Raw genomic sequence first — 14,809 nt, 5'->3', positions numbered from 1 at the left:
ACATTTACTTTAGTACTGTACTTGAGTACCAAATTGACGTACTTGTATTTCCATTTTCTTCTACTTTATACTTCTACTCCACTTCATTAATGAAAAAAAATATTGTCTTTTCTTATTCTGCTACTTTTATTTGACAGCTTTAGTTACTTTGTAGAATCAGAATACATTATGAGTTGTTATTGTATATTAAGCTACCCAGCTGTATAAGTAGTTAAAGTTAGCTCCACCTTTGCCAGCTGCAACATCAAAGTGATGAACACATTGATGCATCAATAATTATAATACAGTAATATAATACATATGATTCTGAATTAGGTTATTCTGCATAATAAGTACTTTTACTTTTGGTACTTAAAGTTTATTTTGATGCTCATACTTTTGTACTTTTACTTTTAGTAATGGCTCTAAATACTTCTTCCCCCTCTGCAAGTAGATCTGCTTTTTGGGGTAATTTGATGGTTAAGATGCTTTATAAGAGCTGAATATGTGTAATGTTATTTGAGGTGTTTTATTTCATAGTAGTTTGTTTTGTTAAACCCCTCTTCAAGATGTAGTTCTATCCCCGCCCCCTCTCTTAAAACGTAGCTGTGATTGGTCCACAGACCTGCTAAATAATTCTCCACACCAATGAGCGATAAATCTCGACGACGTCATCATTAGATGCCGGAAAAAGTGTCACATGTGTCAACCAACCTCTGTCCTCAGTCTTGCTGAATGTGCACCCAGCTACTTTTAGGTAATTCATTATTTTAAAAAAGCGAATGGAAATGTATAAGGACGCATTAACTGATTAATGGGCGTTGGCTATTTTAATTATTGTGTCGTATTTATTATGAATACGGTGCATTTGAAGCTCAGGTCCTTGACACTTTGGTTTATTAAAGGCAGAACTATCTCTGCTGGCCCTCCGCCTGTCGCACGCTGTGATTTTCCTTTCCACCGGACTGTTTTCCAGTTTTTCCGAACAATGGCTACAACTAGTAATAATAACCCGGAGACTAGGCAGCCGCTGGGCTTGAAGAAAGCCAAGCAGAAGGAGCCGCTGCGACGGGTGAAGACCAAAGAGAACAGGAACAAACGAGGAGACGTTCACGGACCATCCACGGTGTACCTGCAGGTGGTCGGTGCTGGAAGCAGAGATAATGCTGCGTCATTGTATGTCTTCTCCGAGTACAACAGGTAATACACAAATATGTCATGAGTTTTAGTAGCCCATGCTTTTACTTTGAAACCAGGGCTGTGTAAGCCTCTACTCTTCTCTACTCCTCCACTTTCACAGAAATATTTGAGAAACAAAGTGTTGTGGGTTAGGGTTACATTAAATTAAATTAAAGTCCTGTCTAATAAAGAAAAGGTGGCATAAGTTGGCACTATCATTAATTTCTTAAAGATCAATTCAACAGCAGCTGAAAATGTGTGTGTGGTTTAACTTTCACCTTGCTGCAGTGATGTACAAGTGTACTCCAGGGTGTGTCACTCCACTGTGACATGACTATTGGGCATGATTACAACTGCAACACAACACACTTCTTACTACACTCACCCATATGTGAAACAGACTTGCATTTGCTTTGCAGCCTGGTGTGAAGTTACTCTTTAAGGGGAAACTCCATTTAGTTAGCATTCAACGTCCATGAAGTTGGGGTACTATCCAGGGAGACATTTTAAAATAGAGTGATCAAAATGTACGCAGTTCATACCCTAGAATTGGCCAAGATACATACGCATTGTCCTACTCGTTACATGTGCAACTCCATTAATATGGTGTTTTTGTAAAACCCTGCCTTCATGGTAAACACCCACATCTTTTGTTAACAGGCTTTCTGTTAAAAATGTAAAGTACAGCCCAAATCAAGAAAACATTGATGACACCATTGGGGTTTAAAAAAGACGACTGAAAGCTCTGCCTGAGCCACAGACACTGAACCACTGCTCAGTAGTACATTGATGCAGTGCCTTTTTAAGTCTTAAAGATGCTTTCAGGTGGTCCCCAATTAAATGAGGTTTGGCACAATTACAAAAAAGTTATGAACAATTTAGTTAGAGCTTTCACATTTTCTACCCGGTGTAGTCTCACAAAGAACAGTTTTTGAAAGAAACAAAATTATACATAGACATGATAGTCAAATTAAACTGACGCTGACTAACTTCCCTCCTCTCTGCTGCAGATACCTGTTCAACTGTGGTGAAGGAACACAGAGACTCATGCAGGAACACAAGTAAGCTGGTTTGAACAGTGTTATCCTTGTAGTCGGTCTGATGGACAAAGACAGAGAGATAACTAATATACTGGTGCTTTCTTCTGACAGACTGAAAGCTGCTCGATTGGACAACATCTTCCTGACCAGACTGAGCTGGGAGAATGTGGGAGGTTTATCAGGTCAGTAACATCAGTCTCTACAGCACCCCTCGGCTCTACGGAGCGTTATAGTGAGTTTCATTGTCTATCTGTCTGGCTGCAGCTTTACTGTTCACTCTCAGCACTCTCATAGCAACGTTTTCAGAGTAAAAGTTGTAAAAAGACACTGTACACGACCTGCTCAGCAGGCACAGTTAGAGACTAGCTGGTGCACATAGTGCAGCATTTAGCAGCTAAAGAGCCAGATATTCACCATCAGGTGGACACAAACACGACTCCTAGTGAATAATATTGATCATGTTGCTCTGTAACTGCTGGATGTGTAAATAAGCAACTGTCTGTATATTATTTTCTATTCATTCTTTAATTTTTATTATTCCTAATAGTCTATGGTTTTTACTGTCACTTATGATTTTTATGATCTGTCTTTTTATTGTAAAGCATTTTGAGCTACTTCTCTTGTATGAAAAGTGTTCTATAAATAAAGTTTATTATTATTATATGTCAATGCTGTGTTCACAGCTGTTATTATACGTAGGTTAAAATGGAAAAGTCTGACCTTACAAAACATACTTTCAAAAAGTTGTTAGTCGTTTGCTTTTATTAAATGGCCTCCTAATAGATAAATACTTGTAACTTAGAGGAGGAATATTTAGAGAATGCGCCTTATAATGATTTTAAAATTGAAACCTAGCGGGAATCCTTATAAGTAGAATCTTGATAATTCAGAATGAAACAGTGGCGTTTGATTTAGCTGATTTAATTTCTAAGAAAACATATCTAATTTTAACAAACTGAATCGAGAGTCTTAAAGTGAATGTGGCTGTTTTTTTGCTTTACAGACAGGCATATTTTTTTGGAAGTAGGGCAACTACTAAATATAATTTATATATCTTCATAAATTAAATCAATGAATATCGGAGTATTTTTGACTGAACACTTGTGTGTTGTTTCCTCTGCAGGGATGATATTAACCTTGAAGGACACTGGTGTTCCAGAGTGTGTTCTCTCTGGACCGCCACAGCTGGTGAGAAACTCATCCCACAGTCCTCGTATCTCTGCAGCAGATTTTTAATGGACACATGTATTCATTACACATCGACTGTGTCTCTTCTTCTTATTCTTCTTTGCCTTTTTTTTTTCATCAAAGGAGAACTATCTGAATGCCATCAAGTCATTTTCTGGACCACTGGAAGACATCAAGCTGTGTATGTTGAATTTACAGATTAAGCATTATTTTTTTGTGTAATATCTGTCTTGCGTGATGTTTATGTCATACACTCCTAGCGGTTCGACCGTACACTGAAGAGACGTACACGGACGATACAATGACAGTTTATCAAGTGCCTATATTTGGTGAGTCTTTCTTGCATTTTTTTTATGTTCACTTGGACTTCCTCCTAAAGTGTTTTGGTTGACAGCTGAGTGTTTTCTGTCTTCACTCTCCAGCCCAGTTGAGGGGTGACGGCAGAAAGCTCTCCCCCAAGTCGGGCGGGAGCAGCCCCTCTTGTAGCCCTCCCTCTCCCAGGAGGGACGACATCCACACTGACAGTCCAGACAGTCCAGGTGAGTCCATGGGCCACTGGAGGACATAGGGGGATTTTGAATGCGTCACAAATGGAAGGAGAAATCCTACAAACTTGATCTTAATCACTTATTTGTGAAAATGATCTGGTAGTTTTGAGGAGTTCACAGATTCATTCTCAACCACCAACGTTATTACAATTCATCCTGAGGGGGGGCGCAAGTGTCTAAACCACATTTCCTGACAATCCATCCAATACTTGTTGAAACATTTCACGTTTACTTTAGAAGTCTAAAATCACTTCTATTTTGAGTGTGGTGTTGATGGACACTGTTGTCCCACAATGCAAGGTGCAGTTAAAATGAAGGAGCTAGTGTATATTCAGCTGACATTAAATTGGAAGATGTGCAGACATGGGTGTGTTTTCAGTGAAAAAATGAGTGACGTTGCCTAATGTCTTGTAGGTGAAAGACGAAAAGCAAGTCGAGATACCTCTTTGGCGGTTTCCTTCATATGTAAGGTAGGAACCTTCAGAAATGTTGTCATCCTGTATGTAATGTACACATAAAGGAACGTCATCTGACATTTTTTTTCTCTACTTTTACAGCTTCACCCCAAGAAAGGGAATTTCTTAGTCGCTCAAGCCAAGGAGCTTGGTTTGCCTGTGTGAGTGGATTTTTAATACAAATTGACCAGAACATGGGCCAGTTAATAATCTTTTAAAAAGGATAAGATTTAATTGATTGCAATATTAACACAAGCTGTCAATGCAAAGCCCTTAAACTCTGTTAACTCTGATCAGATCAATACAGCTGTGGACAAATGTCTTATTATTTAGTTTTATTAGTTATAATATTTTGGGTTTTGAGTGAACAATGTTTCTGTTGGAACAAGTTAATTATGACTCTTTCCCCCCTAATTTTATAAGATTGAAATGGTCAAATTTAAATATGCTAAATATTATAATATTATATTATAGCTCTCTATATCATATTTCTAGTATTAGAGCTGCACAATATGGAAAATATGCGATAGCGTTGTTGAACATTGCGATAACAATATTACTTCCAATAAATTGATTCAGATCTTTTCTTTTTTTATTAGTCGATTATTGTTTGATCCATAAAATGTCAGAAAATAGTAAAAAAATAAATAAATAATAATGTCACAATGTCCCGGAGCCCAAAGTGATGTATTCAAAACCCCAAAATATTCAATTTATAATTATGTAAAACAGAAAAAAGTAGCAAATCTTACATTGGACAAGTTGGAACCAGCATGTGTTTTTGTTTTTTTCAGCACTACATTTAGTTTTCAGCATTTTATATATAATAATAATAATAATAATAATAATAATAATAATAATAATACTGTAGTTCAGAAACTCTATTATAATTCTCTTAAACCTTTTTTTCCCCACAGAGGCACAGCAGCAATCGGTCCACTCATAGCAGCATTGAAGGATGGGAAAAGTGTCACGTATGAAGGCAAAGAGGTGCTGTATGAAGATGCTCTGTTTGATATAAACTCCTTTATTTTACTCATTGCGTCTTTTTTTCGTGTCCTTTTAGAGCTGACCCATGTCTCCTTTTTCACTATTAAAATGTTGTGTATAAATGGGTATGTGTGTTGATTTGATGTGCATTCATTTATATGTCCTTTATTTCTGCTGTCAAAGCACTTCGTAAACTATTGTTTTTAAAGGTGAACACATATACAAATAAATAAAGTTATTATATGTATTAGACTGCAGCTCTGAACTGTTTTTCTCTCGGTTGTCTCGCAGATCCGGCCGGAGCAGGTTTGTACTCCCACTGACCCAGGACCAGTCTTTATTATCGTCGAGTGTCCGTCTGAAGAGTTTGTCGAAGCTCTTTGCACCAATCGGCAGCTGAGAAGGTAGTGGTTTGATTATCTGTGATGTACATTTAAATAACTCATTAATACTATATCTGTTCTATATTAAACCTGAAACAGAATGTATTTTAAATTGAGTGCGTCATCCCCTCTAGATACCAATCAGGCGGGACGGAGGACCCTGCTGCGTTGATTGTTCACATGACTCCGGAGTCTGTTTTGACAACAGATCAATACAAGAAGTGGATGGAGAGGTTAGTATTCTCTCGCTTTTGAAACCAGACTCCGTAGAGATTCCAGCTTTTTTTTTTTTAACCTTAAGTTAAACACACCGAGGCTGAGAGTTTTTTTGTTTGTTTCTGCAGCTTTCCGTCCACAACTGAACACCTGATCCTTAACGAACAAGTCTGTACAGTCCACAATGTCAGAAGTCACAAGATCCAAGCTCAGCTGAACATGATTCACCCAGACATCTTTCCAGAACTCAAGTCTTACAAAACAAAGGTACCACAAAACCATACACATGCATCGCATTATATATTTATCCAGTACAGGCTGGGCCACAAGAGATATTACTCCTTACAAAATTATACATGGATACTATTACACAGGAAGGAAGTGCTGGCGACACTTGGAGAACGGATCGAACAGACCTTGATAAAACACCTTTTACCACAGGGTGTCACCAAAGCACAGTTTGGGTTAATACTGGCTTCATTATTGCTGCAAGACTGCAAACTGGAAGAACACAAGAACACCAGAACTCACTGAATGGGTTAAGCTGCTTCCTTTTTAAATACTTAATAGCTAGCATGAACAATACATAAGGAAAATGTAAGCAAGCCTGGGATTATTGCTTTCTGTACATTTAAGCTACAGTTGGTAACTATAATAAAAAAATGACTTTATATTTTGCTCAAACTGTCACTATATCCTGACAGTATGACACAACTCAGACGGACTGTGAAAAAAATCATGTTGCTCTTGTTGTAAGAAAAATAAGGCTTAATATCGTCATGGCTGAAACTGTATGATAGGTGCATTTGTAAAACGTTTTGGGTGCTGTAATTCTTTTTAGTTTTTTGTTGTCCCTCCCTTTTGGGGATTTGGGTGTTTGTTATTGATAAAATAAGACATGCCTCTCTGGGTTGTAAACTGTAAATTCTCCGTAGTTTTCTTCATATTTTATCCTTCTCACTCCTCATGTTCTGCACATTTAGGGATATGTTTCTAATTTTTTAAAGCTGAAGCCTTTTGTCACTTGATTCGGCGATTGACAGAAATCATTTAAAACCAATTATTATCGATTGATTGGTTAGGTCATTGATCAACATTCACTGGTTCCAGCTTCTCCAGTATTTAGATGTACTGCTTTTCTTAGTTTCATACTGCTGTAACTGAATCTATCTTTGGGTTTTAGACTGTTGGTCAGACAAAACAAGATATTTGTAAACTTCACCATGGACTCTGTGGTTTTATCATGACATTAATTGGAGAATAATTAGAGTTAATTGATGATGAGTAAATCATTGGTTGCAGCTGTAATAAGTTTATATCACAGTGATCATTTATTTCATTTTTGGAATTTAGCTTTTTTTCCCTTATCAAATATAGTATATGTTGGTCTTTACCACGGTACATTATTTTATATGCATCCCCATTTGCTCTGTTATGTTTTTGCATACAGTTTTTTTTATTATTCCAATATTGACTACAGTGGCTCTCAGTAACTATATTTCAACATGACTTGAGTAGGAGTTCACAAAGTGATAAATCAAGTAGTTCTAAGAAAAACAACAACAACTTTTGTCTTCATTCCCCAGGAGGCGCAGGCTGCCCTGCACGTCCCCAACGTCAGAGCCGAGTGTCTGCTCAAGTTCCAGCTCAGACCTGTAATGGAGTGGCAAAGGTTAGTTTGTCCTTCAATCCCCCCCAATTTAGCCAACATTACTCTGTGGCTCCAAGCGCTGCCTTGTCACAGAAAACAATCTGGAATGGACCGTTGCACTCAGCCGCTTTCTTCCTCTTTCTTCTTTTTCAACCTCAAATGTCAGTGTTTTTTCTTCACCGTTTCTGTCAAGTACTGTAGTACTGCGCATCAAGGTCAGATGTGAATACAATTCTTGTTTTCCCCGCCAGTGTTGTTGCAGGCAGTGGTGTGTGTCTTCTTGACTCTGTATCTCGTTCGTTAGAGACGCCATCCCCTCCTGCAACGCTGCAGAGTTTGTGAAAGAGGCTTCTGAGGTCCCAAACTTTCTGGAAGAAGTGGACAAGTGCAGGAAGATTTGCTCCACTGACGCTGCAGAGCTTTCTGGTGAGTTCTCTTTAAACCCCAGAGGGATGTTTTTCTTTTTAGTTTTTAAAGGCAAACAAAATGTTTCTTATTTTTAAGTGGATGGTCCTTCAGTGATGTGAAGAAAACATATGTTATCACGTATCATTGTAGAAATATGGTTATGTTTTCTACTTCAGGGCAAAGAGAAAAATACCCGGAGGTGGTTTTCTTGGGAACAGGATCAGCTCTTCCGATGAAGATCCGAAACGTCAGTGGCACTTTAGTTAATATCAGGTATGGATCTCAGGTTTCCACACACACCTACAGGTAGACTGGAAAGAGATCAAATTTAAAATGCTTATAATTTGTATATGTAATTGTTATTTTGTTCTCATAACACTAAATGAAAAGGGGACAATAATCAAGATCATAAATGTGCCATTTCCAGCACAACTCATCCTGTAGTTTGTTCTTAGTTTTATCATCACTTGGCTATTCTTAAATATCATTTCACTATTTAATTTGATCACTTTGAACACAACATTTGTACACAAAATATAAGCGGAGGATATACAGGGAAAAGAGAAATCTTATGACTCTCTCTCTTCATCTGGAATAACCAGAAGCATATCCGTTCTCTTTGGAGAGTACACAGTTTACAGTAAACTGCAGTGAACGGTGACCTCCGTCTTGTAGCAGGAGCGGGAGAAATGTCTTAATGCATTGAAACATAAAATCTGGCAAAAATCAGTTTTGAAGTAATCGATTTTAAACTTCTTTTTTCTCTTTAAATTGCATATTTTTCCCTTCCTATACATTTTATAATGTTTTTTTCCCCTCTTCAGTCTTTACTGATGCTATATGATGACTGATGGCTGCACCCTTCCATCAAATGGAAATGCACTCAGTTGCTTGCGTTTATTAGGTACATCAAGCTAAAACTAAGGCAGTCCAATGTACCAATCCTGCAACAAATCCTCTCTTCATTGAAGTCATAATGTTCAGTTAATGTTGAAACTGTTTGGAGAGGTGTTGATTTAACTGTATGATCATTTTGGGGGATGTAGTTTGTGGTGCTAGGTTTGAATCGTGCTCCACCACACAACAGGAGCTTGTAAAAATAGCCTCAGTGGGTTCAGTAGAGTTAAAGAGGGTCATAAATCTGTACATTTTGGTGCAGATCTGTAAAAACTGAATGGGTGACACTTAATAAATAAGGATTTTTTTAGTTGGATTGCACCTGGAAATCCTTCACTATCAAAATGTGGCTGAAGCACATAGTGGGGGGTACAAGAAAGAAAAGTGTTTGGATATGCCCTCATTCAGTTTACGTTAAGTGGTTCTTGTGTTTGTGGCTGCATGTAGCCCGAGTCAGTCCGTGTTGCTGGACTGTGGCGAGGGAACCTTCGGTCAGCTCTGCAGACACTACGGGGACGCTGTGGACCATGCTCTGTCCAAGATCTCAACCGTCTTCATCTCACACATGCATGCAGACCACCACACAGTAAGCAGCTGTTCATGATTACCATGCTGTGGTTTAATATAGGAAATGCCATAACATCTCAAATGTGAAGTCAGCTGCTTGAAAAATAACCGCCAATCTTCTTGTGTTAGGGGCTGCTCATGTTGCTGTATCAGAGGGAAAGAGCACTGGTATGTAGGCCTGCAACAATTATTACATAATTATAACAATTTGTTTTTTACATAATCAAGGTTTCTTTGTCTAACCTCAATTAATTGATAACATTAGCTAAGGTCTTAAGGTGTATGACTGGTAATTGTTGACTGTGATTATTGGTCGGTTCCTTTGGCCATTTAATGTTTGAATAAAATCTTTGTTAAACAAAAAAAAACTTAAAAGTTTGTGTCTCTTAGACAACGTTAGGGAAGGCGTTCAGCCCGGTCTTCCTGGTGGCTCCGGTCCAGATCATGACCTGGCTCAACCAGTATCACGATTACTGCGAGGAGATCCTCAACCATATCAAGTACGTGGATACAAAGACAGCTTAAGATAACACAGACTTCACCTTTATGCTCCGAGACTGTGGATGTTTTTGTGTGCTCAGCTTAATCAACTTTTATTCTGCTTTAGGGCAATATTGTATTTACAGGATTTTCACGTCAATGGTATGAAGTATTGTGATTGTTCTATTTAGTGGATCATTTCAAGGCTAACTAGTTATGATTTTAGCTACCAGTTCTCAATAGAATTTGTAGAAAATGTGCTACAATATAACTCCGTACATATTTGTTTAGTGCAACACAGTACACATACATGGATAAAATGTACGCATGGATCTTGTGTTTTAGGTAAAGTTTTTATCTGAAAAGTAACTACAGCTGTCAGAGAAATGTAATGGAGTAAAAAGTAAAGTATGAAGTAGCAGGAAATGGAAATACATCAAATTGTACATAAAGGGGCTGTACTTGAAATACTGAAAAAAAAACAGCGGGCTGAGATTGTTTTCACACGGCTCTAACAGACTGTTGCCCAATACCTGAAATATCAAAGTTTTTTCACAGCCACATGCACTAAGGTGCATGCGTGAAAGGACTAGCTATCAAAACAAAAACAGAAGTTTGGATTACAACACACACAGAGAGGGAGTGTGACTTCTTCTCTATTTAGGACGCCATAGCAGATGTTTGTTTGCTGCTATATTAATGTTCTGAATATCGAGTACAGACCCTTTTTAAGTACAGTACTTGAGTAAATGTGCTTAGTTACTTCCCATCTCTGACTGTACAGAGATTTAATTCGGCTAACATGATTTTTGCCTGTTAACAGAAAAGTTTTTTTGGGATTATGCTACTGTGGCTATTGATTTTTTAAATTTTTTTTTGTTGGCTTGGCGTCTTTTAACATCTGTTTTGTGCTTCAGCCTCATCCCTAACAAAGCTCTGTGTGACGGTGCCGAGGTGCCCAAGCAGAGGACAAAGTCGTTCATCCAAGCGCTGTTGAAGAAGAATGAGCTGGAAAAGGTGTTTTAACATCACATCCTTTCAATATTGAAGGCTTAAGTTTTCTTTCTCAAAATGTACTCATTCTTTTTGTTTGTGCGTGTTCTCAGTTCCAGACGTGCATGGTGCGTCACTGTAAGAACGCCTTCGCCTGCAGCTTCACTCACCGCTCAGGCTGGAAACTGGCCTTCTCTGGTGACACCATGCCCTGCGATGCGTTCGTACACACAGGTTCGTACCACTCCGAATGATTAAAGTCCACATTTCATTCAAGTGTATCTAGGCAGACTACTTACAGTTTGGAATATTTAAAAGTGTACGCTCGATTAGCTCTTACAGAGATTCGTAAAAGCAGCTGGACTACACGGGTTGTATCTAAATAATTTATCCGATATTTCCTAATGCTTTCGATCGCTCTCGTAGCTGGCAGGCTCTTCTAATGGTTCATGTGGGATCCCACTTCATTGACTATTCTTAAATTGCTTGACTGAATCCTGTCCAAGAAAAGCCTCCCAGAGACAGCGAGTGTATCCCCTGCCTGCTCATTATAGATGGCTCAGCTCAGCAGACAAACAGGGCGGGCCCTTTCTTGATTACGCAGACTACCTGATTGATTTCCTGCGGGGCAGGAAGAGGCTGTAAGTGCTTCTCTCTGATTCAGATTTTTTTTTTTTTTTTTGCGGGCAGGAAATAATGCAACCTTACTGATCCACGAGGCCACGCTTGAAGACGGGCTGGAAGAGGAAGCTGTAGAGAAAAGACATAGGTGGGTAAAATAAACGGCCACAAACTGAATTATATGAAATGAATAAAAAAGGATGAAAAAAGAAGCAGTTAAAGTTAAATAATAATACATTTTATTTAAAGGCACCTTTCTTGGCACTCAAGGACACCATACAGTCATACATAAGACATTTAAAAACAGCAAAAAATAAAGAATACAACAACAATAACAACAGAAAGAGGCAGAGCAATTTACATTAAGTGGAATAGGCAGTTTTAAACAGATACGTTTTGAGTTGCAATTTGAAATGGGGGAATGAATCGATGTTTCTGAGTTGGGGTGGTAATGAATTCCAGAGACGGGGAGTAGAGCGTCTGAATGCTCTGCTCCCCGTGGTGGTGAGACGGGCAGAGGGGACAGACAGGTGTATGGAGGAAGAGGATCTGAGGGAGCGGGAGGAGATCAGACAAATATGGGGGGGGGGAGGTTGTGGATGGCCTTGAATGCAAACAGGAGGACTTTGAACTGGATACGGAACTGGACCGGGAGCCAGTGGAGCTGTTGGAGGACAGGAGTGATGTGGTGGATGGAGGGGGTTCGAGTTATGATGCGGACAGCTGAATTCTGGACCAGTTGAAGGTTTTGGAGGGATTTGTGAGGGAGGCCGAGGAGGAGAGAGTTACAGTAATCCAGACGGGAAGTGACGAGACTGTGGTTCTATGAGCCAACAAAAGAAATGCACTTTATCGGCTGTCTGAGGTTGCACTTATTTTTGAGTGCATTGTGGCGAGTTAAGGAAAGAACATTCTAACAGATATTGACATTGACTTTTTATGGTGCCAGAGGGAGTCTGTCTTCACAAAAATATATTTTATGTCAACAGAAAACAATATTCCCATCAACAGTTTCCCTCTGAAACTCTTTAGAGTCAGCTTTAGTGAGAAAGCAGTAGTTCTGACTTTATGCTTCATGTTTTCTGACAGCACAACCTCCCAGGCCATCGGTATCGGCATGAGGATGAACGCCGAGTTCATCATGCTGAACCACTTCAGCCAGCGTTACGCCAAGATCCCTCTCTTCAGTGAAGACTTCAACGACAGAGTGGGCATCTCATTCGACCACATGAGAGTAAGTTTATCACTGGACAACAATGTTCATGCACATGTTATATCTGATATAAAAAAACAACTTCTATTCTGCTTTCTGGCAATATTGTATTTACAGGATTTTCACATCAATGTTATAACGTATTGTGATCAATTTACTGGATCATTTAAAGGCTGACTAGTTATGATTTTTAGCTACAAGTTATCAATAGAATTTGTAGAAAATGTGGTATATCACTATATACTGTACATTTGTTTAGTGCAACACAGTACACATACGTGGATAAAATGTACGCATTGGATCTTATGTTTTAGGTAATGTTTTTGACACATGACACGTAACTAGAGCTGTCAGATAAATGTAGTGGAGTAAACATTAAAATATAAAGTTTAAAGTAGCAGAAAATGGAAATACTTAAAGTACAAGTACTTCAAAATTGTACTTAAGGGGCTTTACTCAAAATACTGAGAGAAAAAAGCGGACTGGGATTGCCTCAACATGGCTCTCACAGACTGTTAGTTGGAGCATGACAAGCCTGGTAAATGTGCCTTGAGTGGTGATTGACTAGTTACAAGTTTAAAGGAACTTAATTAATAAGGAACTTTGTTTGTTTGTTCATTTGATATAAATATAAAAATGTTGAAATTCATCGGGAACGACATGTTGCCTTTTCAAATCTTTCTCAGTTATTCTGTTCAGCTGTGAAGACTTGACATATTTTTTAAATATCACGTAATTTGAGCATCTTAAGATGTTTTTGGACAAGGCCAGTGTATTTGTAAAAAACCTTTTTTAACAACAAGGCAATTCAAAGTGCTTTAAATGAGACAGTGTATTCAACAACAAACAAGGAGTTATAAAATGAGATGATTTAAAAAGGGTAAAATAGAAAATAAGTAGCTAAAATCGAACATTAATATTTAAACAGTATAGTGCAAGATATGAAGGAATAGTTCTAAATATGATTTAATGAAAGGCAGCAGCAAAAGTTTTGAGCCTCGATTTTTAAAAGAATCTTAGACAAGAATTTAGACTGTAGACAGGTGAATGGTAACGCACACTGAATGTTGTGTTAATATGAGACTGCAGCAGTACGTTTGTCTGAACATCTGCACTCCTAAGCATTATATTGTTTTAGTTCACTGCTGATTCCCCGTCCTGAAGTACATAAAGATATTTCCCTTTCAGATGCAAGGCGGAACAGAAGTTAGTTGTGAGATACGCCACAGTATTTATGAGCCTCACTTCTTCATAAGAGTTACGAGTTCAGACCTGGTACCGTCACTTGAACATTTTCTCCATTTCCTCTTTGCTCAGATTGGCTTTGGGGACTTTAAAATCCTCCCCAGGCTCATTCCCGCACTTAAAACCCTTTTCGCCGAGGAGATCGGTGAGATGGAGGAGAGGCGAGAGAGGAGGGAGCTGAGACATCCGAGAGGAAGCAGCTCTGAGGGGAGCAGTGAGCAGAAGACAACCGACGTGGGCCGAAGTGTCAAAAGAGACCAGGAGGAGACAGCGACAAACAGCACACAGACCAAGAGGCTGAAGACCAGCTGAGCCCTGACTGACCAACAGTGTTTAAAACACATGGACTTAGAACTGAGAGCATCCTGAGTTCTCTTATTTAAATAAGTTAGATTTTTATTTGGCTCGTGTGGTTTAATTGAAGAAAAAGCATGTATATTTCACGTATTGCAGTGTACAAAGCTCAGCTATAATTATAGTTTTTGTTTTTCATTAAAAAGAATAAAAGCAGTACCACACAGCCTGTAGTTCCATACAGTTATGTCCAAACTATTCAATATTTTTAAAAAGTTGATAATGTTGCAATATATATATTTTATACAGATGAAAAAGAAGACATGTTGATCTACTATTGGATGGATTTTCATTAAGTTTGGTTCAGTCAAGTTGACATTCCCATTAGCCTCAGTTGCACTTATGTTGTGCTAATTAGCAAATGCTAACAGGTTTAATCTGGTGAACATGGTTAAACATTAT

At 38.5% G+C, this 14,809-nt stretch overlaps 1 protein-coding gene across 2 annotated transcripts; it reads left to right on the top strand.

The window, feature by feature from the left end:
- The first annotated feature begins 654 nt into the window (after nt 1-654).
- elac2 (elaC ribonuclease Z 2) lies at nt 655-14,574 on the top strand. Of its 2 annotated transcripts, XM_031318989.2 has the most exons (25): nt 655-736; nt 956-1,179; nt 2,169-2,219; nt 2,310-2,380; nt 3,322-3,386; nt 3,510-3,567; nt 3,647-3,715; nt 3,809-3,925; nt 4,349-4,404; nt 4,492-4,550; nt 5,307-5,379; nt 5,671-5,783; nt 5,897-5,995; nt 6,107-6,245; nt 7,565-7,650; nt 7,934-8,055; nt 8,214-8,310; nt 9,382-9,520; nt 9,631-9,669; nt 9,892-10,001; nt 10,899-10,998; nt 11,088-11,208; nt 11,665-11,743; nt 12,685-12,829; nt 14,126-14,574. In XM_031318989.2, exons 2-25 carry the CDS (start codon nt 968-970, stop codon nt 14,363-14,365), a joined length of 2,460 nt encoding a protein of 819 aa, XP_031174849.1. In that variant the 5' UTR covers nt 655-736; nt 956-967; the 3' UTR covers nt 14,366-14,574. The 2 variants fall into 2 exon arrangements, with proteins under 2 accessions (XP_031174849.1, XP_031174847.1); XM_031318987.2 differs by having other exon boundaries at nt 655-1,179.
- The last annotated feature ends 235 nt before the right edge of the window (nt 14,575-14,809 follow it).

This window comes from Sander lucioperca, chromosome 21 (genome assembly GCF_008315115.2).
Source record: "Sander lucioperca isolate FBNREF2018 chromosome 21, SLUC_FBN_1.2, whole genome shotgun sequence".
NCBI classification, from domain to species: Eukaryota; Metazoa; Chordata; class Actinopteri; order Perciformes; family Percidae; genus Sander; species Sander lucioperca.
This window is presented reverse-complemented; position numbering and strand designations above follow the sequence as displayed.